This window comes from Macaca thibetana, chromosome 2, assembly GCF_024542745.1.
Source record: "Macaca thibetana thibetana isolate TM-01 chromosome 2, ASM2454274v1, whole genome shotgun sequence".
Classification (NCBI taxonomy): Eukaryota; Metazoa; Chordata; class Mammalia; order Primates; family Cercopithecidae; genus Macaca; species Macaca thibetana.
In genome coordinates this window covers 73,464,094-73,486,953 of record NC_065579.1, presented here as the reverse complement: position 1 = coordinate 73,486,953, position 22,860 = coordinate 73,464,094, and the positions used below count along the sequence as shown (strand labels likewise).

General features: G+C 43.2%; 2 protein-coding genes and 1 pseudogene across 49 annotated transcripts in view; all 3 read right to left on the bottom strand.

Annotated features, from left to right (window-relative positions):
• The window catches only part of SEC62 (SEC62 homolog, preprotein translocation factor), a 332,886-nt gene that overhangs the window by 59,815 nt on the left and 250,211 nt on the right, over nucleotides 1–22,860 (bottom strand). The window contains exon 1 of one of the 48 annotated variants that reach the window (XM_050780032.1): nucleotides 14,530–14,533. The exons of 44 other annotated variants lie outside the window; for them this stretch is intronic. The gene's annotated coding sequence lies outside the window, so the exon portion shown is untranslated. Of the gene's footprint in view, nucleotides 1–3,402; nucleotides 3,407–5,309; nucleotides 5,314–6,813; nucleotides 6,818–14,529; nucleotides 14,534–22,860 lie in introns of those variants that run through there. 3 more of the 48 variants (XM_050779991.1, XM_050779998.1, XM_050779983.1) reach the window with 3 other exon arrangements.
• Nucleotides 1–22,860, bottom strand: part of SAMD7 (sterile alpha motif domain containing 7) — a 28,094-nt gene that overhangs the window by 2,117 nt on the left and 3,117 nt on the right. Inside the window, exons 2-8 of the mRNA XM_050779969.1 lie at nucleotides 22,095–22,194; nucleotides 18,007–18,133; nucleotides 16,259–16,383; nucleotides 12,159–12,237; nucleotides 10,106–10,734; nucleotides 9,026–9,147; nucleotides 576–686 (exon numbers count right to left, since the gene is read on the bottom strand). Of these exons, the coding sequence (XP_050635926.1) occupies nucleotides 576–686; nucleotides 9,026–9,147; nucleotides 10,106–10,734; nucleotides 12,159–12,237; nucleotides 16,259–16,383; nucleotides 18,007–18,133; nucleotides 22,095–22,110 (1,209 nt within the window). The 5' untranslated portion in view covers nucleotides 22,111–22,194. The remainder of the gene's footprint in view (nucleotides 1–575; nucleotides 687–9,025; nucleotides 9,148–10,105; nucleotides 10,735–12,158; nucleotides 12,238–16,258; nucleotides 16,384–18,006; nucleotides 18,134–22,094; nucleotides 22,195–22,860) is intronic.
• On the bottom strand, nucleotides 4,055–5,291 carry LOC126948335 (glycosaminoglycan xylosylkinase-like; annotated as a pseudogene).

Sequence of the window (22,860 nt, the reverse complement as noted above, 5' to 3'; positions counted from 1 at the left end):
TAAGACTCATCACTTTTTAATTGTTTTTACCTAATTTTTACTATTATTATTACTTCTACCGCTGACGCTATTTACACCTATTACATCTGAGACTGTATCTGGTAGAAATACTCTAAAGTGGGGCGCTGCTGTGCGTCTCTCCCCATTTCAGGATAGTCACCCCCAAGTGTCATGGGCCCGGAGCGAGGAGGGCAGCACTCCCAAGTGAGATGATGATTCCTTGGAGGATGACAGTATTCAGTGACATTAGGAGTTTGTCAGCCATGGTGGGAGTAATTTACACCACAGAAATTGGAGATACTACAAATTGGGGCTCATTTTGTTTTTTAAGAGAACTACTTGTTAAACACTTACCAGTGCATCCTTGCTTATCATCTTCCCAGTTATATCTAGGAATGTGTACCACCATCCCATCCAATGTTTTTAGGGTCCCTCACTTCTATTATGTCCTCAACCACAGAGGGAAAACAATTTAATAAAGAAGTTAAGTATTATTTATATTACAACATGATAAAAGTAACATATTTGTATTAAGCTTCATGCCATTAATACATAGTTATATAAAATCACCATACCTGTGATTGAATTTTTAGTGCTGGCCCTAGCTTTAATCCCATAGTTCCTCGAAGATGCTCTTCTGTGAGTAATGGCAAAGTTTCTCCATCAATTGCATGATCCTTAAATACCTTCATAAATACAAAAGGTGTTAACTTTTTCTGAATGTCTTTTTTTAAAAAAAGTTCTTTTGCCACCTAGGTATTGTAGTTTTGGAGAAAACATTAAGACTGCTTGAGGATGACAGAAAAATTTGTAAAACCTTTTTTTAGTTGCTCTCTTTTCTGTGCTCAGTAGCACATTGCTTGTGCTCTTTAATAACCCTTGGAATCAACTGTAATTATCTGTTTATAGAACTCAGTTCCAACCAGGAATAGTGATTATTTGAGGGCCAGGTCCATGTCTCATTGACCAATGTAACCCTAATACAGAGGCTGGCATATGGTAAGAAGATGTACAATAAATATTGCTGGATAAATGAATGAATGAGTAAATGCTCTAAGTAAAGGAATGTGGGTAAAACCTGTCACGGATAAATTTCATCTCTCACATTTACAGCTGTGGTATCTGCTGGCCATGCCTTAGATGCATGGTAAAGGCAGGAGAGGGAAATGCTGCTGAGAGCTTTCCCTGGCAGACTTTTCCAGCAGGTCTGTTCGTCCTGACATTGCAGTGGACTTCGCATGCCGTCCTTCCTCCGAAAGCCAGGAAGGCTGCTGGTGAACAAAGATTCCAGGCAGATAGAGGGATACAAAATCTAGGCAGATTGATAGGACCGTAATTTCATGATCTTCAACTTCAACTTGCCTGGAAATCCTTCTATATTCACTATTGAGCTTTCTCTCCCTTCTACTTCAAGCTAGCTCCACCCTCCTCAAACTTTAGACTTTGTAGGCAGAGCCCTCCCTCATTTTCACTAGATCATAGCGCTTCCTAACTAAAAACAAAACAAAACAAAAACAAAAACAAAACAAAACAAAAAAACAGTAGATAAGAACTCCCTCTAATTCTGACCAATGAACCAAAAACCTTTATTTTCTCCCACTGTCATGATACAATGGAAGAGAGGTCTCTCCACCATTTAAAGGAGATCTCTCCACATATACTGTGGGTCCTCACCCCTCCCACTTCCAGAGGGGATAGATAATCCCCTTTTCTCTTCAGTCTCTCCTCCCCTGCTGGCTCTTTCTCACTGGCATTTAAATAAGTCTCCACCATCATTAAACAAACAAAAATAATGAAAATACTCAAACTCCATTTCCAAATACCGTCTCATGTCTCTGACTCCCTTCACAGCCAGATTTCTCCAAAGGGTTTCGATGCTCCCTGCTTTCACCTTCTCATTTTCCAGTCATTCTGCAGTCTCAGGGAATCTGAGCTCTGCCCCAGCCATTCCATTAAGCCTGCTTTCCTCAGGCTTCCTGGTGCCTCTGTTGTACCAAACGTGCAGTCATTTTGCAGTTGTTCTATTTCTGAAGTTCCTGGCTGCATCTGACATTGTTGACTGTGCCTTCATGAACAGTGCTCTTCCTTTCTGTCATTAGGCTGCTCCCTCCTGGGTACCCCTGTTCTCTCCTTCAAGGTCACCTTTGCCAGCTCCTTTTTCTTTGTCCATTTTCATAGGTTAGGGTTTCTTAGCCTTCTGACTCAGGTCCCCTTTGGTCTTCCTGATTCATTTCAGCTTCACTTGGCTTCAGTAACAGGCTGTATATGCTGAAGGCTCCCTAACTTGTATCTTTAATTCAGAAGCTAAGTCGTGCCAATTTGGCCTCTTACATAGTTTTCGTTGTGCTGTGACAGGGCAGCACTGAGTTCCAATGCAGAGTCCCACAATTACTCCGTTCCCCCACCCACAAAAGCACATATTCTCTCTCCATACCACGTGGCCACTTCTGGGGGATGGCAGAGGGGTGGTGTGGGCAATTCAAGACTATCTTTCTTACCCCCTTCAGTGCCTCTTTCAGTGACATGAAGTTAAAACCAGGTACTGTGGGCTGGGTGCAGTGGCTCATGCCTGTGATCCCAGCACTTTGGGAGTCCGAGGTCGGTGGATCACTTGAAGTCAGGAGTTCGAGACCAGCCTGGCCAACATGGTGAAACCCAGTCTCTACTAAATGTACAAAAATTAGCCGGGTGTGGTGGCGGGCATTTGTAGTCCCAGCTACTTGGGAGGCTGAGGCAGGAGAATGGTGTGAACCCAGGAGGCGGAGCTTGCAGTGAGCCAAGATGGCACCACTGCACTCCAGCCTGGGCGACAGAGCGAGACTCCGTCTCAAAACAACAACAACAACCAGGTACTGTGATCGCGCACCTGATTTTTCATTCTTATGAAGGTGTTTTGTGTGTGTGGATTTGGCCATCTTGCCCTGCCTCCTCAGGTTGTGTTCTTATCTGCCTGCCCCCACTGCTCCCACCCTGGATACAGCTCCATTATTGCTCATCGGAAGAGGCTTCCCCTCTGTCTTGTCCTCTTCAACTTGTTTTCATAAAAGCAACCTGAATGACCTTTCTGCAATATAAAGCTAATCATGCTGCTACCTACTTAAAACCTGACTACCTCCGGGATAAAGTCTCAATCCTTCACTGGGTCTTCAGGGCTCTGTGACCTGGCCCTGTCTACCTCTCCAGTCTTGTCTTGCTGTCCTCACCTCTCCCACCTTGGCCCTGGCCCTCTGTAGCACTGAGAACTACTCTCAGAGTCCCAACCATATTAAAGTTTTCTCTGGCTTCTGGCCCTCACCTGGAAATTCCTCCTTTACCTCCCTCCCGCCTCACCTCTCCTCTTGACTTTCAGGTCTCACTTTAGAGCCTCTTCCTTTAGGAGGCCATAAGTCCCTCGTATGTGATCCCCCCATGCTCTGTACCCGCTTTTGACAACGCACTCGTATGGATGTGAGATCACTCACTGGTGCCCTCTTCTGGGCTATGAGTGCCACAAGAAGAGGAACCCCACAGGCCTTGTTTCCACTGTGCTCCAAGCCTCAGAGGGCATGACTCAGGACCACCTGAAAAGTAGAATCTTCTTGGAAAGCTCCTGTACTGGGAACCTTGTGTTCTAATAGATTTTAGTCATTTACAAACTATATGTATGTATATAATATTTTTCCACAAAATGCACCAGTGTGGAGAAAGGACTGAAACGTCCAACTCAAAACATACTCTCCAGAGCCAATCCCAGTATTCATCTATGCAAATGTCACACCTCTGATTGTCCTTTGGCCTGGGAATTAAGACTGACCAACTATGATGCCTATTGCTAGAATGGGCAACTGCTGAGGAATTCAGAAGGTGATTCAGCAGGAACATCTCCATGCTCTGAAACTTGTGGTCTTTGCTTTAGTTTCTACTACAGAAAACACCAAAGACATCTAAGGCCACCCTGTCCCCTGTCACCAGAACTTACTGCTGGCCATTTCCAATCCATCTCACACCATTTGGAATTGATTGTGCTGCTTCTCTATCTTTGTAAAAAGAAGTTTCACTTATTTTGTGTTGAGAATTACAAGTGGGAGAAAGGCATTGTGTCTTCCACCGTACAGCGTCCATCCCAAACAGGTCAGTGCACTGCTCCACAGTGGCCAGGACACTCAGGAGCCACTGGTCCATGGCGTCCAGAAGAGGATCAGAGAGCACTGGGGAGAGGGGGTCATGGGCCATGGCAGAGTTTAAAGCAGACTTCAGCACACCATTCTTTAGGTAGTTCCTTCTGTTCCAGGTAGAAACCTGAGTGATGCCACACTGAGAGAGAGAGAGGCAAGAATGCTTCTTTCATCCAGCAAGGGGTTCCCAAAGCTTTTGTTGTTATCAAGAAGGATGAGCATACTAGCACCCTCATTATCTTGAAAGTTCTTATAGTAATGGCAGTCAGCATTGTCAATCAGGTAATCAAAGACAGCTGTGTTAATGGTGCCCAAGAGGCACAGGCCAGAGTCTAAAGGGACGTTTTCTTCACAGCCTCACAGTAGCTCTCATCATACTCCCATCTGGCTTGCCTTTTCGGTAAGTCCTGGCCCACGGATGTTGGTGTTTCTAGAGAGGGCACACATCTGGAAGCCAAAGTGTGACAGATTTTTTCCACTGTGCCTCCATCAGCACAAGCTGGTTCTGTTTCTCAGCAGTAATAACACTTCCCATAAAAACAAGTATTGTTTCCTACAGTTCGGAAGGGGCTCAACGGCTGCTCCATAGGAACAGGCTTCATCTCTGTCTGAAGATGAACAAATCTGCCCACCATCAACAGGGCTCTGGGACAACCACAATCCTGTCCAAGTGAAAGGCCGCTGCCTTCGCACTGTGTCTATCATAACCGGCATATAGTTCCCTTCCACTACATAGGCTTGGCTATACTACTTAGGTTTGAAAACAACTTTCTGTTCCCTTTCAAGGATCAGTAAGCCTTTCAACTGTGTCCCTTTATACCCACATCAGCTTTAATAATTTGCTTGGTGGCCATGGCATGCATGACTGCCCCCAGCTCTGGTGTGTCTTCACAGTACACTTCCTGGGGATCCACCCACTGGGCTGCAATCTCCCAGGAAGACTGCAAGGTGTGGTCCAACTTGGGTGACAGCTCCATCTGCAAGCCAGCCCTCATTCGGTGAAAAGTCCTCAGGTGATCAAGTGGTGAAACGCCCCTTGGCAGCTGATGTATCTAAGTTGTCAATCAGGAAAACTTTGGTGAAGATAAAGATGACAAGGAGAATTGCTAACAGCGTGATTCGCTGCTTTAGCTTCATGTTGACCTCTTTTATTCTCCCCGACCCACTCTCTGACTCACTTGTCAAGGAGAGCCGGTGGTAATGGTTAGTAAGGAGATTCCATCATTATACACATGGGTCCATTTGTGGATGCACCTTCCACAGTTCCTGTTGGGCCCTAGGCTCGCTCGTGGCTGCCCATGCAGTGCAAAGCAGCATGGCCCCCAAGGAGGGGCAGCCCCAGGCTGCGCTGATCACCCCAGCCACTGCTGCCACCTCTGCAGGCCCCACCATTCCCTGGCCCTCTCTCTCAGCACTGAACCAGCCATCTCCCACAAACTGCATTAAGTAATTATTTCTTTTCCTATTTTAATTAAGCAAATTATAGAAAATGGCTAATGTAAATTAAAGAGCCAAGTGCAGTGGCTCACACCTGTAATCTCAGTTACTTGGGAGGCTAAGGCTGGAGGATCACTTGAGCCCAGGAGTTTGAGACAAGCCTGGGCAACATAGTAGACCCCCATCTCTTTAAAAAAAACATTAGCTGGGTGTGGTGGCATGCACCTGACAATTTGTGAGCATCCAAAGGAGGAACCACATGGGTAAATTTTCAAGCAGAGGTAGGTTGGCAGCCAGGGACTGAAATATGTGAGGACCTAACCCTCAGCCATGGTGGATGTACTCAGGGCCTGGGGCGAGGACACAGACATGTCCCTGTCACTCAGATGTACCCCTTTCTTTCTCACCAGAGCAGTTTGGGCCATGTGTATGATATAAATATGCATATATTTTCAGTAACTTCAGTTCTTTTTAGAGAGAGGATATTTTATCTGCCGAGTCCTCTGAACTAGACATTTACTTGGAACGAAATATGTTGCAGGGTCTCCTAAATGTTCCTTAACAGCTGAGCCACCAATCCTGTCTCTACACCTATTTAAAATAGTTCATTTGCACTCAGGGCTTTGGGTTTTAGTTGTTATTTTTTTTTTCTGCTGAATTTCTTTTTCTACTTACAGGAGGTGAGTGGTGAGAGCTTGCTGAGTAGGCATCTAAGGCAGAGGTGGGGAGTAAGAGGATAGCTGGGGGACAGTGGGTTTAATGCCAGCTAATCCCAGCACCTTGGTCCAACTCATTTAAAGAAAGGGGCTATGGGACTGGGCGTGGTGGTTCATGCCTGTAATCCCAGCACTTTGGGAGGCCGAGGTGGGTGGATCATGAGGTCAGGAGTTTGAGACCAGCCTGGCCAACATGATGAAACCCTGTCTCTACTAAAAATACAAAAAATCAGCCGGGCGTGGTGGTGGTGTGTGTCTGTAGTCCCAGCTACTCGGGAGGCTGAGGCGGGAGAATCGCTTGAACCCAGGAGGCGGAGGTTGCGGTGAGTGGAGATCACACCATTGCACTCCAGTCTGGGCGACAGCAAGACTCCGTCTCAAAAAAAAAAAAAAAAAAAGGGGGCGGGGGGCATGAGTAACACCTGATGGGACATTTTAGGCAAGGGTCCTTGTGAGAGTGGGGTACAAGCAGTGCTGCTTCAGGGCTGTTGCATCCAGAGGGCATCCCCCCATTTCTGTATAAAATAACGTCACAGAGCATAGCCGGTGGGGGGGGAGGCAGGCACAGCAGAGCAGTAACGTCTTTCAGTTGATGCCACCTGCTGTCACTTGGAGGGAGTATACTTTAATGGTGAAACTAAAGCAGAACTTGATCCTAAACAAATTTGAGACATATCTAGGGATAATTGGTACCACTTCTTGGGGTGGGGAAGAGGGTGCTGACATCCTGTCAGTGAGAGATAATGAGTCAGCAGAGCGAGTTTGGAGTACTCATGTTTATGTGACTTCTGTGTACCCACAGGGGACATTTGGGATTTTAAACTATGAAAAGCATGTAATATTATTTATTGCAAGAGCTATTATTATAAATTGCACTTTTCTGACTATGGATCACTAAGAATAATCAGGGTTCAAATTCAATGTGCCAGATCTCAGCAATTACATGCTTATTAAATAAGGGGTTGCTCTTCTGGTTGTTATCAGAATTTAACAACTTAACTGAACCTGTGGTTGACACGGCACTTGAAGTGGTATAGATAAATTTTAAAAGTGGCTTACCCATGACTAATGACTAATTTTTAAAAATAAGGTTATAACCACTGAACAGGAGAGAGTAGGCCAAAAACTTTTTATCAGGTTACACAAAAGACAAAAATGGGTGACTTGAAGAAGACAACTTGCCTCAGAAGTAACTTGAAGTTTGGCCCTCTCTTGGGTGTAATGAAGAAATTCGTGTTTATTGAATACTTACAAGGTGCCATGCACTCTGATGCTCGCAAAAATCCTCTGAAAATGTATTATTATGATTATCTTCATTTTACAGATAAAACAACTGAGGCACAGAGAAGAGAGGCAACTTGTCCTAGGCCACACAGCCAGAAAACAGAAAAGCCAGGATTTGAATTTGTACTTTCTGGCTTCAGAAGCTATACTCTTAGTAACTACTTTATATAGCTTTTCCATAAGTCCCATAAACGGAATTTAAAAAATAATAATAAAGGCCGGGCGCGGTGGCTCAAGCCTGTAATCCCAGCACTTTGGGAGGCCGAGACGGGCGGATCATGAGGTCAGGAGATCGAGACCATCCTGGCTAATACGGTGAAACCCCGTCTCTACTAAAAAATACAAAAAACTAGCCGGGCGAAGTGGCGGGTGCCTGTAGTCCCAGCTACTCGGGAGGCTGAGGCAGGAGAATGGCGTGAACCCGAGAGGAGGAGCTTGCAGTGAGCTGAGATCCGGCCACTGCACTCCAGCCTGGGTGACAGAGCAAGACTCCGTCTCAAAAAAAAAAAAAAAAAATAATAATAATAATAAAAAGAAAAAGAGTTAACAGCATCTCACTGTAGACAAACATTTCACAAAACAGACCTGGAAAACAATCAGCTCTAGCACGAGTTAATTATGATGTAGTTAAACCTTAATGTCCTTTTCTTGCTTGCTTTTCCTTTAACATGCAAACCAAAGATAATGATACTAGATTTAGTAGGCATTTTATTGCTTCAAATTGTATTATTAAATAACTCAAAGAAGTAAACTATATGCATGAAAATGTAGCATTGACATAAACGTCAAAATTTTATCAACCTATGACTTTTGTCATAAATTTTTCAATACTAGTGAGGCTACTTTTTTGTTTCTAACTGCCCTGATACTTCGTTATAGTTTTTTAAAATGGTATTTCACACCAGATTGAATATGTTGTATACATTTTTATATATTGTCCCAGAATAAATACAGAATTTAAAATAATGAATTTCCTACTTCTCAGATATTGCCTTCTTGTTCTTTTTAGAATGAAGTACATATTCCTGTTACTTACAGTGAGTAACCTAAACTTCTCACCCAAAAGTCTGTGCTCAAAAAATGTTTGCTGTATGGGTAAGTGGGAAATGCAGTCGTTATTTCCCCTTCTTTTTGGATGTTCAGCTTCTGAACCTTCTTCTAATTTTGGGAGAATTCCTACTTCTTAGGAGCCTTGATAGGAAAGAAGCTAAAGACAGACGATGGCTTTCTCAGCCTCCCCTGATGCTGGGGTGTGGGTGTATGACCCAAGTTCCACCAATCTGAGACCTGTCCCAGGGTAGACACTGGCACACAAAAGAGAGATTAGCAGGAATCCTTTCTGGAGGCACAGTGCAAGTTTGACCTAATTCATTATGCAGGAAAGATATTTTCAAACTGTTCTGCTTGTATGGAAATACTTAAGCATTAAGTCACCTGAGCGTAGTCTGAACAACCTGGAAGGCTGCTAATGAAGCTGTGCACATCATCCACGGTCCACTTCTGAATATCTTCATCCAAAGAAAGATTCCCCCCAATTGTAACCAGTGCATGTGTTCCTTTAAAATGGAAAGAAATTGTGGCATAAAATACATACAGGTTTATGTAGAGTTACATTAATTTCCTTGTATTCTATCACCCCAGAGTGGTCTCAATTTGCAAACTCCTTACAAGATATTAAGAGTTACTAGGAGATGTTTTCTAAAAGTTTCAGCTGCCTCCTTTCTTTTCTTTCTCTGAAAAGATTTTTACTGATAGCATTTGTTGTAATACTTCAAATAGTTCCGGGTTTGCACCAGCTTCTCTCAGATTCCAACAGAAATGCCCCATGGATTCTATTCTCCAGATTAATGTTACTATGTTTTTGTGATAGGTGATTATCATGGTCTCAAGATGAGACGAGAATTTAGCTACATTTTCATCAAAAGGGAAAATTAACACTTTGTAGGGAAGCAGTTGGTATGGTGGCTGTATTACATACCCTTCACAATCCCTGTGTCTTCAAATATTTTTTATCTAAAAGAGTTCTAGAAAACTATTCAGTGTGTGTTTCTGGCATGAAGTGCAATAGTATTTTTAAATTTGAAAGTATCAACAGTATTGGACACTGAAAGGTAATATTTCTGCTTAATTGCCTGTTTTTTTCCTATACTTAAATACCGGGGAGGTAGAATTCACACTTTGAAGCAAGAAGCCTCTCTGCTTTGTGTTGAAGAAATGAACACTAAATTACATTGAAATCTTAAATTAAAGTTCTATTATGTTTCCCAAGATATTTACCTTCCCAGCCTTTGTTGAAAATTCTCTATATAGCGAAATATAAACAGAGGCTAGTTTCATTGATATGGCTTATTAGCACTGATGGAATAAAATGATGCTAAGAAAAGGTAATTCCAAGCAGGATTAAGAAAAAGAAAGATAAAAAGAGGCAGGATGGTTACAGTTTATTATGTAGTAACCTACGGACTTGGCAACCTGTAGTTAATGAGGATCTGCCATTGGCCCCTGGACACCCACCTGGCAGAGACGGTCGAGGAACTGGAGGGCAAACCCCATTCTTTTCATCACAGGTTGCAAAAATCTGCTCTGAAGCCTCCTCTTTCCCATCGTCCCAGGTCTTTGCTTTCAGGGTAATGGTGTGAGACCCCCAGGGTTTCCTATGGGTGGGCTCGGGCTCTCCACAGGCGTTGTCAAGAGCTGTCGTTGGTGTTTCATTCGCTTCACTTGACTTCTGGTTGCTGGATGCCTCGATTTCTGGGTCTTTTGCATAACGATCCTCTTCATAGGGAACTGCATGAGTCTGACCTAGGATTTTTTCCTCTGCTTGACTTTTGGAACTCTCAGCATCACTGTCTGGAGCTTTTTGATTCCCTGTACTTTTCCTGAGTCGACGACATCTCTGCCCCCAGCTCTCCTCAAAGTGTGGTGCGGTTGCCACTAGCACGGGGTTTCCCTGAAGGTTCCTTAGGGTGCTTCTGTGAAAATGCAGGTCACCGGCAGGGAGCATGCTCCTGCCATGGTAGGGAGTTGGGGCAGCTGGGACACCAGAGCCATAGAGGAAGGGTATCCCTAGGCCTGCCAGTCCCTTGGGATTAATTTTTTCCATTCTCCTTTGCTGGTAAATAGCATACATTTCCATTTCTGTCCTAAAAACAAAACAATATATTTATACAGCCCAAGAACACCATTATAAATGTAATTTTAATGACCCCTTGCCTTCCCTAAAACAGTCCTCACACTGTTCATCTGAAGTTTGTTTGGTGGAAATATGAATCCCCCACAAGGCCACTGGGAAGGAGAGTTTTGGGTAAGATCGGAAGCTTTGTCTGAGTCTCACAATGGAAGTCCAAAGGCCAGTCTTTAGAGTGTTACCTCTAATCAGATAAGGCAAATTTAGCAGGGATGGAGCTTACGCAGCACAGCTAGTTCCTTGGCAGAGATTAATCCTCAAAAAACCTAATGTACCGGGAAGAGGTTTTCAACCCCTGCAAAATAATCTTAGTGAGACTCAAGAAAGACAATTAGACAATGCAAGTCTCAATATTAATAAATAAATGCAAGTGGCTGGGGAAGAGGGGAGGGAAAGGCTCGGTGGTTTTGCTTACTTCACTTTGCTTTTTGGTCCTCAACTGGACCCCTTTGGGTTCAGCGATGAGAAAGTTGACTTTCTGCTTTCTCTTACCCTGGGGCCATACCCTATTCATTGTTATACTTTTCCTTCTCCTGGGCACTACAGCTGAAGGCCACTGTTGGACTGACTTGGGGTTGTCTGAGCTCTGATGGCATAATCTGAAGTCAGGTTGGCAAACTTGGCTCCTATCTTTGTGCAAGATTGAAGTCATTTAAGACAGTAATGCCAATATGAATTTCAGAGGAGTTGTAGGCATTTTAATTATGGGATACTGAGAGTCTATTGCAATCTGTGTAGTAATACTACTGTTAGCTTCACTATGCGACTTCTTTTTTTTTTTTTTTGAGACGGAGTCTTGCTCTGTTGCCCAGGCTGGAGTGCAGTGGCGCAATTTCGGCCTACTGCTACCTCCGCCTCCCAGGTTCAAGCAATTCTCTGCCTCAGCCTCCTGAGTAGCTGGGATTACAGGCACCTGCTACCACGCCTGGCTAATTTTTTTGTATTTTTAGTAGAGATGGTGTTTCACCGTCTTGGCCAGGCTGGTCTTGAACTCCTGACCTCATGATTCACCCACCTTGGCCTCCCAAAGTTCTGGGATTACAGACCTGAGTTACTGTGCCCGGCCGTGATTTCTAATCTTGCTTTTATCCTTAACCAACCTGCATGCATGTTTGTATTCGTTTCTTTCTCTTTTTTTTTTTTTTTTTAAGTGAAAGCAAGTTTATTAAGAAGGTAAAGGAATAGATAATGGCTACTCCTTAGGCAGAGCAGACTATGTTTCTTTTTGTAATCTGCCTGAAATACTTTATGTAAGTAATTTGTGTATGTGTATTTATTTGTTATATATATTCATCTATTCATTTGTTATATGACTATAACAAGTGAATAAATGAACAAATGAATGAATAGAGAATAAATAAAACAACATTGCCAAATTACCTGGCAGTATGATGCCTCTGAATCATTTCATTCCTTCTGGCCACTGCCTTTATGGATTCAGGTGGTAAAATGCCCCAACCTTAAAAAAGAAAACCACCATCCCACCCCACAAATAAATTAAAAACATTCATTTGAAAATAATAAAATAAAATATAACAATTTAAAACAGTATCTGAAAAAAACAAACAAATCCGCAATTGCACAGAGTTTTGGAAATGGTATCAGATCATTGCTGTTCGGTATCTTAGTGTCACGTTGGTGATAGCACGATAAATACCAGATAATTTTTTGTTCTTTAATTGTTGGTCTCATGACTGGTGGTATTTTCCTGCCATACTTTAATAGGAAAAAGATGAAGTGATTTGTGAATCTCATGATCTGTGCCTCTTTTGGTCTTTTAAAAGTATATGTATATTTTGGGTACAACGTGATGTTTTGATGTATGTATACATTGTGGAATGATTAAATAAAGCTAATTACCATATGCCTCACCTCAAATATTTATCACGTTTTATGGTCAGAAGATTTACAATCTTTTTTTTTCTTTTTTTTTTTTTTTTGAGACAGAGTCTTGCTCTGTTATCCAGGCTGAAGTGCAGTAGTGCAATCTCAGCTCACTAAAACCTCCACCTCCTAGGTTCAAGTGATTCTCCTGCCTCAGCCTCCCGAGTAGCTGGGATTACAGGCGTATGCCACCACACCCAGCTAATTTTTGTATTTTTAGTAGAAACGGAGTTTCACCATGTTGGCCAGGCTGGTCTTGATCTCCTGACCTCATGATCCGCCCACCTTGGCCTCCCAAAGTGCTGGGATTACAGGTGTGAGCCACCGCACCCAGCCAGAAACAAGTTTTTATACTCACTTTCCACCAAGCCAGTAGAGCTCATTAAATTTCTACTAATAATCTATCTTGAAAGAAATCATACTAGATCTTTTTTAAAAATGAGGTTCTTTGTTATCTGTAAAATTTAGGAGTTAGATGAAGTGATCACCAGGAATCCTTCGAACCATAAAGCTCTAGTTTTTTTGTAGTTCAATGACTTCGAGATACTCTCTTTTAGACAGCTGGCATGAAGCTACCAATTCGTGGCATACTGCCCATGGACACAGAGAAAGTCTGTGCAAGAAGTCCAGTCTAGACAGCACAATACTAACTGCCTGGATTTTAGAACCCTCTGAGATCTGGTCTCAAGAAACCTCCTCCTATACTTTCTCTTTCCCAAATAGGCAACATCAAACTTAATGTTAGTTCAGTTGCATAATTACTGCTACCTAACATCCCTGTTTTGTAAACAGATCCCTGTCTTAGTTTCTATTTTGCTAACTTACTTAGTAGCTCAGTTTTTGTAGGACTGAGGCCTTATCTTGCCCTTGCTCTCTCTTACACTTCAGCCTTGAGGTGGGAGACCTGACCTAAGTCTAGGCTAGAGTGCAATGGCATGGCCTTGGCTCACTGCAACCTCCTCCTCGCGGGTTCAAGTGATTCTCCTGCCTCAGTCTCCCAAGTAGCTGGGATTACAGGCATGTGACACCTCACCCGGCTCATTTTTGTATTTTTAGTGCAGACGGGGTTTCACCATGTTGACCAGGCTGGTCTCAAACTTCTGACCTCGTGATCTGCCCGCCTTGGCCTCCCAAAGTGCTAGGATTATAGGCATGAGCCACCATACCGGGCCTGCAGTGCAGCTGTTTTACTAGCCTATTGGCCTGCTGTCTGTAATCATGGGCCACAGATTACTGGGTGATTGCTGCCAGGTGGCTTCCATCCAGGATCTGCTGTTGGACTGTCTCCTTTGGTCCTTGAACCAATTCACTGGGTGGGCCCAGTTCCAGATCTGGCCCTTGCTTGGATGCTTGCTCTCGTTGCAGTCAAATGGATTTGTGACCTGTGGTAGAAACAAGCTCAAATCCAGGCAGGCCAGTCTCTTCACTGACCCAGGCATGCATGAATCCTATTTCTTTTTGTGTCAGGCTTTCCCTTCGCATTGCTCCCATCTATTAAGAGGTGTTGGAATTATGGAGCAGGGATAAGCATAAGCTTATGAATATAGTTTTGCAGGGAGAGAAGATACACCAGTTTGAGCTTCAACATTGTGAGGAAATTCTCACCTCCTAGTCTCTCCTGAGCCGTCACAAGTCATGTTTTCACCAACACGACTCTACTGAAATTGCTCATATCAAAATCTCTGATGACCTCCACATAGCACTAAATCTAATGATATATTCTGTTTTCATCTTACTTGCTCTGCAAATGGCACACTTGACACAGTTGCTCACTCTCTCCTTAAAATAGTCCAGTGTAAAATGACTGTAAATCTTCTGACCACAAAAAGTGTTAAATATGGCTGGGCTTCGTGGCTCACACCTGTAACCCCAGCGCTTTGGGAGGTCAAGGCAGGTGGCTCACTTGAGGTCAGGAGTTCCAGACCAGCATGGCCAACAGGGTGAAACCCTGTCTCTACTAATAATACAAAAATTAGCTGGGCGTGGTGGCACACGCCTGTAATCCCAGCTACTTGGGAGGCTGAGGCAGGAGAATCGCTTGAACCGGGGAGGTGGAGGTTGCAGTGAGCCAAGATTGTGCCATTGCACTCCAGCCTGAGCAACAAGAGCAAAACTTCATCTCAAACAAACAATAACAACAAAAAAGGTGATAAATATATGAGATAAGGCATATAGTAATTAGCTTGATGTAATCATTCCACACTTCCTTCCCGTGGCCTCCAGGCCACCATGCTCTCCTGGGTTTCTTGCTATCTCACTGGTTCCCCTCGCTTGTTTTACTTCTCCCATGCTTGCTCTTCCTCATCTCTGGACTCTGTTAGTGGGTCCAGAGATGCTCCTTTTGACTCTTCTATCTACACTCTCTCCGTAGGTGATCTTATCTAGCCTCATATATGCTGATTACTTCCAAAATTATATCCCCAAGTTGTCCTCAGAAGTTCTCCCTGCACTTCAGCTGCCTTCCTGACCTCTCCGCTTGAGTGTCTATTAGGCATCTCAGATGTAATATGAGCAGGCTGAGCCTCTGATCTCTCTCTCTCCCCAACAACTCTGTTCTTTCCACAATCTTCCTCAGCTCAATGAGTAGCAACTCCATCTTTCCAACTACTCACACCAAAATTTTTGATGTCATTCTTAGTATCTCTTTCTTCCACCTTCCACATACACTGTGAGAAAATCCTGTTGTTTCTACAATCAAAATAATTACAGAATTTAACCACTTCTTTTTTTTTTTTTTTTTTTTTTGAGACGGAGTCTCACTCTGTCGCCCAAGCTGGAGTGCAGTGGCGCAATCTCGGCTCACTGCAAGCTCCGCCTCCCGGGTTCACGCCATTCTCCTGCCTCAGCCTCCCGAGTAGCTGGGACTACAGGCACCCGCCACTGCGCCCGGCTAATTTTTTCTATTTTTAGTAGAGACAGGGTTTCACCGTGGTCTCGATCTCCTGACCTTGTGATCCGCCAGCCTCGGCCTCCCAAAGTGCTGGGATTACAGGCGTGAGCCACCGCACCCGGCACCACTTCTTATTATTCCTACTGCCACCATCCATGACCAAGCCGTCATAATCTTTTAGCTATTCCAATAGCCTGCTAATTCCCATCAGTTTATTCCCAGAACTCTGATCCCATCAGGTTTGTCCCCATCTCAGAAGCCAGAATTATTCTGGTAACATTTCAGTCAGACCGTGTTGCTCTTTTGCTCAAACCCCTTGACGGCTTCCGTTTTCACTCAGAATAAAAGCCAAATTCTCACTATGACAGTCAGGCCCATGTAAACTGCCTTAAGCCCCATTAATTCTCAGATCTAATCTCCTCATAACTTTATCAGTTCCTCAAGTGTAAGATAAGACAAATAGTAATACTGCAGTTCTTCATGTTATTCATGAATAAATTGACACTTAGAGGAGTTAAGCAGCTTACACTTGGTCACACAGTGGTAATACCATGATCTGAACCTAGGTGGTGACTACAGACACTACAGACACAACCACCACACAGTCCTGCCTCCAAAATTTAGCAGTAAAACGATGGCAAACTTAATGCATCCATCCAGTTCAAAATGACTCCACAGATGACAGCCAAACTTCTGTTGCTCATACCTGGGTATATCCGACTGGACAACACATTTGGCATATTTGTGTTTGGTAGAACAGAGGATCCAAATTGGGAAGGAACGCAAAACTGTCTTGGGTCAGTTGGAGCTACAGTGGAAGGCAGTACATCTCTGAGAACAAAAAGATATAAAATAAAATAGGTAAAATGAGGTCGGAGTACACAATTTCCATGGCTGAGACAATGAGATTTTGCTATTGCCGTACGGGATTCTATCATCTCATCCCAAAATGAAACACAAAAGTCCTGGAGTCTTTATGAGTTTATGGAGAAATATGGTGGAAAGATCGGGAAGTACTCTACTAATGCAGGATTGACCCAGCTGACAACAAAACGAGAAAGCAGGAAAGGAAAGTTTTAGGGATGTCTGGAAAAAAAGATTTAAGTAAGTCAACACTGCTCTCTGATTTTTCATGACCAACGATCTACTCTGACCCCAAATTCTTTTCTCATTTAATGGACATACTTTTGGTTGGGTTTACCATCTGGGATCAATGTTTGAGTACCTGGGTGGACAATTTATTTTTCTAAACTTCAGTGGTCTCTAGAAGTTCCACTTTATTGTTCACACTCCATAAACAAGAATAAATAATGAGTTCTGCTTTCTCTCCTGAATGTCAAAATATTCTTAAAAAAAGCGGGGGGGGGGGGGAAGTTAGGTTATTTCCAGAATGTACAACCCAAATACTTATAATTTACTTTTTATTGAAAAGAAAGAATTGTTTCTTCACAGGAAATCCAGGGTACCCAGTTGTTATGGACTTGTTTCCCCTCCCCTCCAAAAAATTAGCATGTTGAAGCCTTAACCACTAATGTGACTGTACTTGGAATAGGGCCTTCAAGGAGGTAATTTTGATTAAAGGATACTATAAAGGTGGGACCCTAATCCAACAGTACTAGTGTCCTTTTAAGAACAAGAGATACCAGGGATCCCTTTCTGCAAATGCACACTAGGAAGGGCTATGTGAGGATACAGTGAGCAGGTGTCTGCCTGTAAGTCAGAAAGAGAGACCTCACCAGACACCAACCCTGCAGCACCTTGATCTTGGACTCCCAGTTCCAGAACCAAGAAATAAAGTTCGGTTGTTTAGACCATCCAGTCTGTAGTATTTTATTATTTTTATTTATGTATGTATTTATTTTATTTATTTTGAGACGGAGTTTTGCTTTTGTTGCCCAGGCTGGAGTGCAATGGCATGATATCAGCTCACCACAACCTCCACCTCTTGGGTTCAAGCGATTCTCCTGCCTCAGCCTCCCGAGTAGCTGGAATTACAGGCCTGCGTCACCATGTCCGGCTAATTTTTTGTATTTTTAGTAGAGATGGGGTTTCTCCATGTTGGTCAGGCTGGTCTCGAACTCCTGATATCTAATCTGCCCACCTCGACCTCCCAGAGTGCTGTGATTACAGGCGTGAGCCACTGTGCCCGGCCGTCTGCAGTATTTTATTATGGCAGCCCTAGAAGACTAATACTCCAGTGTTTGCACAATGCCTGTCACATAGTGAGTGCTCATTAGTTATTTGCTGAGTGAGTAGGTCCAGCGGGCCTCAGAGGAGAAATGACAGCAGATGTCCTGAAGGTGAGGCCAGCAGGGTGTCTTGACTTGAATTACTGCACCACAGTTCACTCAAATAACATCAGGCAATAAAACAACACTGGACTTAACATCGTTCCAAAACTTAATGATTGTCTAGGTTGTTCTTTGATCAAACTATGACATTGAAGAGAAATACCTGTCCACAGTTGGAGGCCCAAATGGTGAGGGAATCAGTGGGATCGTCTGCTGCCCTGTTGGTGTCAATAAAGGGTTCACAGCCATCACCGAGTTTGTCATCAATATGTCTCGCCACTGGTGGAGTTCTAAAAAGAACCGGATAGACACTTCAACAAATAACTCTACCTTTCGTGAACTGTTTGAATTCTTCTTGAACACAACAAAAGCCTTTTGTATTTTCACAACACTTGGGAAGACTAGCTACACCAAGCTTTTAGTTACACAAAAACCCCACATATACTTGTAAAACTCAGTGTTTTATCAGTATGCCCTTGGAATTTGTTGCAGGGTTCACAGGTAATACCATACCAAACTGCAAGCAATAATAAAGTTAAACCAGCCTTGCAAGATTCCAGAAATATCAATGTCCTTTCTTTTTTTTTTTTTTGAGATGGAGTTTCAATTTTTGCCCAGGCTGGAGTGCAATGGTGCAATCTTGTCTCACTGCAACCTCCGCCTCTGGGGTTCAAGCGATTCTCCTTCCTCAGCCTCTGGAGTAGCTGGGATTACAGGCGTGTGCCACCATGTCCAGCTAATTTTGTATTTTTAGTAGAGATGGGGTTTCACTATGTTGGCCAGGCTGGTCTTGAACTCCTGACTGCAGGTGATCCACCTGCCTCAGCCTCCCAAAGTGCTGGGATTACAGGTGTGAGCCACCGTGACTGGCCCCAACTTCCTTTCTTACTTTGATTCTTACTTTTCCAGAGATACAAACTTACTTTGATTCTTACATTTCCAGAGGTACAAATGCATAAATTCTCCCAATGTTCAATCTTTGGAAAAATATTCCTATTTAGTTGATAAGATTTAACACTAGAAAAGGAGGGAGGAGAATATTTTTAATGTCTAAAAATATATCTAATTAGAGTGGATACAGAGTGCATGGGACTGTATTTAATTAGAACGAGTGACCAAATTATAGCCAAATCTACATAAATGCAAATATTCATATGCTTTACCTTCAGAAACTAGTGATCAGAAAAAAGGACTACTTTTAAAAGGATAACATTTTTCCTGACATTTCTTGTTCTTTAATATCTTTGAATGATTTTAAATATAAAAACAAGTACTAGTTAAACAGGTCATTTAAGCTTCTCCTTCATTCTCAACTCCCACTTTTTAAAAAATCTGAGAGCTCTGAGACAGACAGTAGAACAATGATTACCTGGGAAAGGTAGTGGGGTGGGAGGAGGAAGGGAGGATGGTTAATGGGTACAAAAATATAGTTAGATAGAATGAATAAGATCTAGCATTTGATAGCACAACAGGATGATTACAGTAAACAATAATGTATTGTACATTCAAAAATATTATAGGGCCGGGTGCGGTGGCTCATGCCTGTAATCCCGGCATTTTGGGAGGCTGAGGTGGGTGGATCATTTGAGGTCAGGAGTTCAAGACCAGCCTGGCCAACATGGTGAGACCCTGTCTCTACTAAAAATACAAAAATTAGCCGGGCATGGTGGCAGGCACCTGTAATCCCAGCTACTTGGGAGGCGGAGGCAGGAGAATTGCTTGAATCTGGGAAATGGAGGTTGCAGTGAGCTGAGATCACACAACTGCACTCCAGCCTGAGTGACAAAGACTCCATCTCAAAAATAAATAAACAAAGAAAAAATAAAAATAACTAAGTATAATTGGATTGTTTGTAACACAAAGAAATGATAAATACTTGAGGTGATGGATACACCATTTACCTTGATGTGGTTATTATGTACTGTATTCCCATATTAAAATATCTCATGTGTCCCCATAAATATATACACCTATGTACCTATGAAAATGAAAAATGAAAAATAAATAAATGTTTGTTGTTGTTGTTGTTGTTGTTTGAGACGGAGTCTCGCTCTGTCGCCCAGGCTGGAGTGCAGTGGCGAGATCTCCGCTCACTGCAAGCTCCATCTCCCAGGTTCAGGCCATTCTCCTGCCTCAGTCTCCTGAGTAGCTGGGACTACAGGTGCCCACCACCATGCCCGGCTCATTTTTTTGTATTTTTAGTAGAGATGGGGTTTCACCGTGTTAGCCAGGATGGTCCATCTCCTGACCTCGTGATCTGTCTGCCTCGGCCTCCCAAAGTGCTGGGATTACAGGAGTGAGCCACCGCGCCCGGCCAATAATTGGGTTTTCTTATTGTTTTTTTAAAATCTGAGATACCTGCAACTATATTTGAAGAAAAAGATATTAGGAAGAAAATGTTCTGCTTTTCAAAGTAGTGACCTTTCTTTCCTTGTGTGTATTTGATCTAACTGTGTGTTTGATTTAATTTTTAAAATAGAGGTTAATTCATTCACATGGTTCAAATCCTAAAAATATAATGGTATTTAAATATACAATCACTTTATTAGCTTCTCTTTCAGACCTAACCCCACTGATCAAATTGGAAATCCAAGTCCAGGGACCACCTAATATCGGCTTTTGCCATTCATACATACATAGTAAAGTTCTTTATCTCCATTTATTTTCACTGTATTTCTATGAGGTCAGTATACTTTCCTCTCTGATAGTGGTCTCAGAGAGTTTAGTTACCATGGCACAATCAGGATTAGAATAAAAATCTCTGCTAGGTGCCTGTAAGCCATGGAGGATGCCAGCAGAGAACACAGGCTGGGTCAGAGGTGGGCCGGGCTCACAACTCTGGCGAGGACCCTGGCCCGCAACTTGAAATCTCAGTTTCAAGTTGCACCCATGGGATTCGGTGCACAGCCACCTTCTTCCCTCTAGACCATTTACAACAGAACAGCGGGGGACTTCTCTTGGTGTTGCATTTTGAAAAATTATTGAACTTTGATTTGTGTCATCTCACTCAAACTAGCAGAAGTTTGAGTGAGATAGAATTTTTGATGTTACAGGCTGTATTTTGTGTTTTGTTTTGTTTTTTTGAGACAAAGTCTCGCTCTTTCGCCCAGGCTGGAGTGCAATCGCACGATCCTGTCTCACTGCAACCTCTGCCTCCCGGGTTCAAGCAATTCTCCTGCCTTAGCCTCCCCAGTAGCTGAGATTACAGGCGCGTACCACCACACTCGGCTAAATTTTTGTATTTTTAGTAGAAACGGGGTTTCGCCATGTTGGCCAGGCTGGTCTCAAACTCCTGACCTCAAGTGATCCACCCACTTCAGCCTCCCATAGCGCTGGGATTAGACGTGTGAGCCACCACGCCTGGCCTATAGGCTCTATTTTGTACAGCAGTTATCTAGAACTTACTTGTCTAGCATAAAAGAGACTTTACCCATTGGACAACAATTCTTCATTTCCATCACCCTCTAGCCTCTGGCAACCACTATAATATTTTCTGCTTCTATGAGTTGTACTATTTTAGACACCTCAGAGAAGAAGAATCATGCAGTATTGTCCTGCTGTGACTGGCTTTTTCACTTAGCATAATGTCCTTCAGGTTCATCCATTGTGCATGTCAAAATTTGTTAAGAGGGTAAATTTCATGTTGAGTGTTCTTACCACAAAATCAAACAAACAAAAACAAAGGGACACAAGAAAATTTTAGGAAGTGTTGGCTATGTCTGTTACCTTGATTAAGTGATGGCTTCATGGATTATGCATATGACAAAACTCATCAAATTGTACACATTAAATATGTGCAGTTCTTTTATATCAAATTTTCCTCAATAAGGCTATTTAAAAAAATATAGGGCTCAGGCTGGGCGCAGCGGCTCATGCCTTTAATGCTAGCACTTTGGGAGGCCGAGGTGGGTGGATCATCTGAGATCAGGAGTTCGAGACCAGCCTGGCCAACATGGTAAAACCCCGTCTCTATTAAAAATACAAAAATTAGCCAGGGGTGGCGCCTGCAGTCCCAGCTACCCGGGAGGCTGAGGCAGGGAATTACTTGAACTCAGGAGACAGAGGTTGCGGTGAGCCAAGATCGCATCACTGCACCCCAGCCTAGGCGACAGAGGGAGACTGTCTCAAAAAAAAAAAAAATTACATATATATATGGCTCAGCTTGTATCCTACATGACGTCTGAGACAAGTCAGGAAGAAGGAGAAGGAAAAAGGAAGAAAGAGAGGAGCAAGAATTGCTTAGAGGTTCACCACCTCTCTTCCTCATACATGTTACCTTCGGGAAAAGCCGTGGAGATGAATCACCAAAAGGAGATGAGATTGTCTTACTTTGGAATCCCCAAAGGAGGCCCTAAGACAATAACTTAAGTACAGTAGCTCATTTGGGAGGTAATCCCAGGAAACCCGTGTGAGGGAGTAGAAAAGCAAGACCAGGAAGGGAAAAGTCAATAAAGGGTGAGTGAATTAATGTGTGGGTTTTCACTGTGGGCAACTGGTGCTCAACCCTGCTGGGAGCCCTCTGAGAAACCTATGGTACACATCTCAGAATTGTTCCCATGAAGGACAAAGAGTTGGCCCATCAACTTCTGTTGGCCACTGGTTGAGTGCACAGTTCTCCTTTGCATATGGGTTATGCTTGAGCTAGACACAACAAGCTCCTGTGGTGCAGGACAAAACCTTCAGACTGAGAAACAGGGAGATGCAGGTGCTTCAGATGGGAAATGACTTCCATGGTTGCAGGTGAACTCAGAAGAAGGCCAAGAAGATGTAAGGTAGGGCAGCAACAGTGACTAGTGCTATTGAGGCAACGTGGCAGCCTTCTAATGTCATTCCACTAGTTAATTGGCACAAATGCCTTTCTTCTGAAATACCAGGTTTGCCAGGCTTAGACATATCTATATGAGGCTCTGTAGGGTCCATTGTCTGCAACAAAACAGCAGGATTTTTTTTTTTTAACCATTAGTCACAAATTATGTGAAATAAGTGGGAGAACTCAGTGTTATTTGGCCAATGGGAA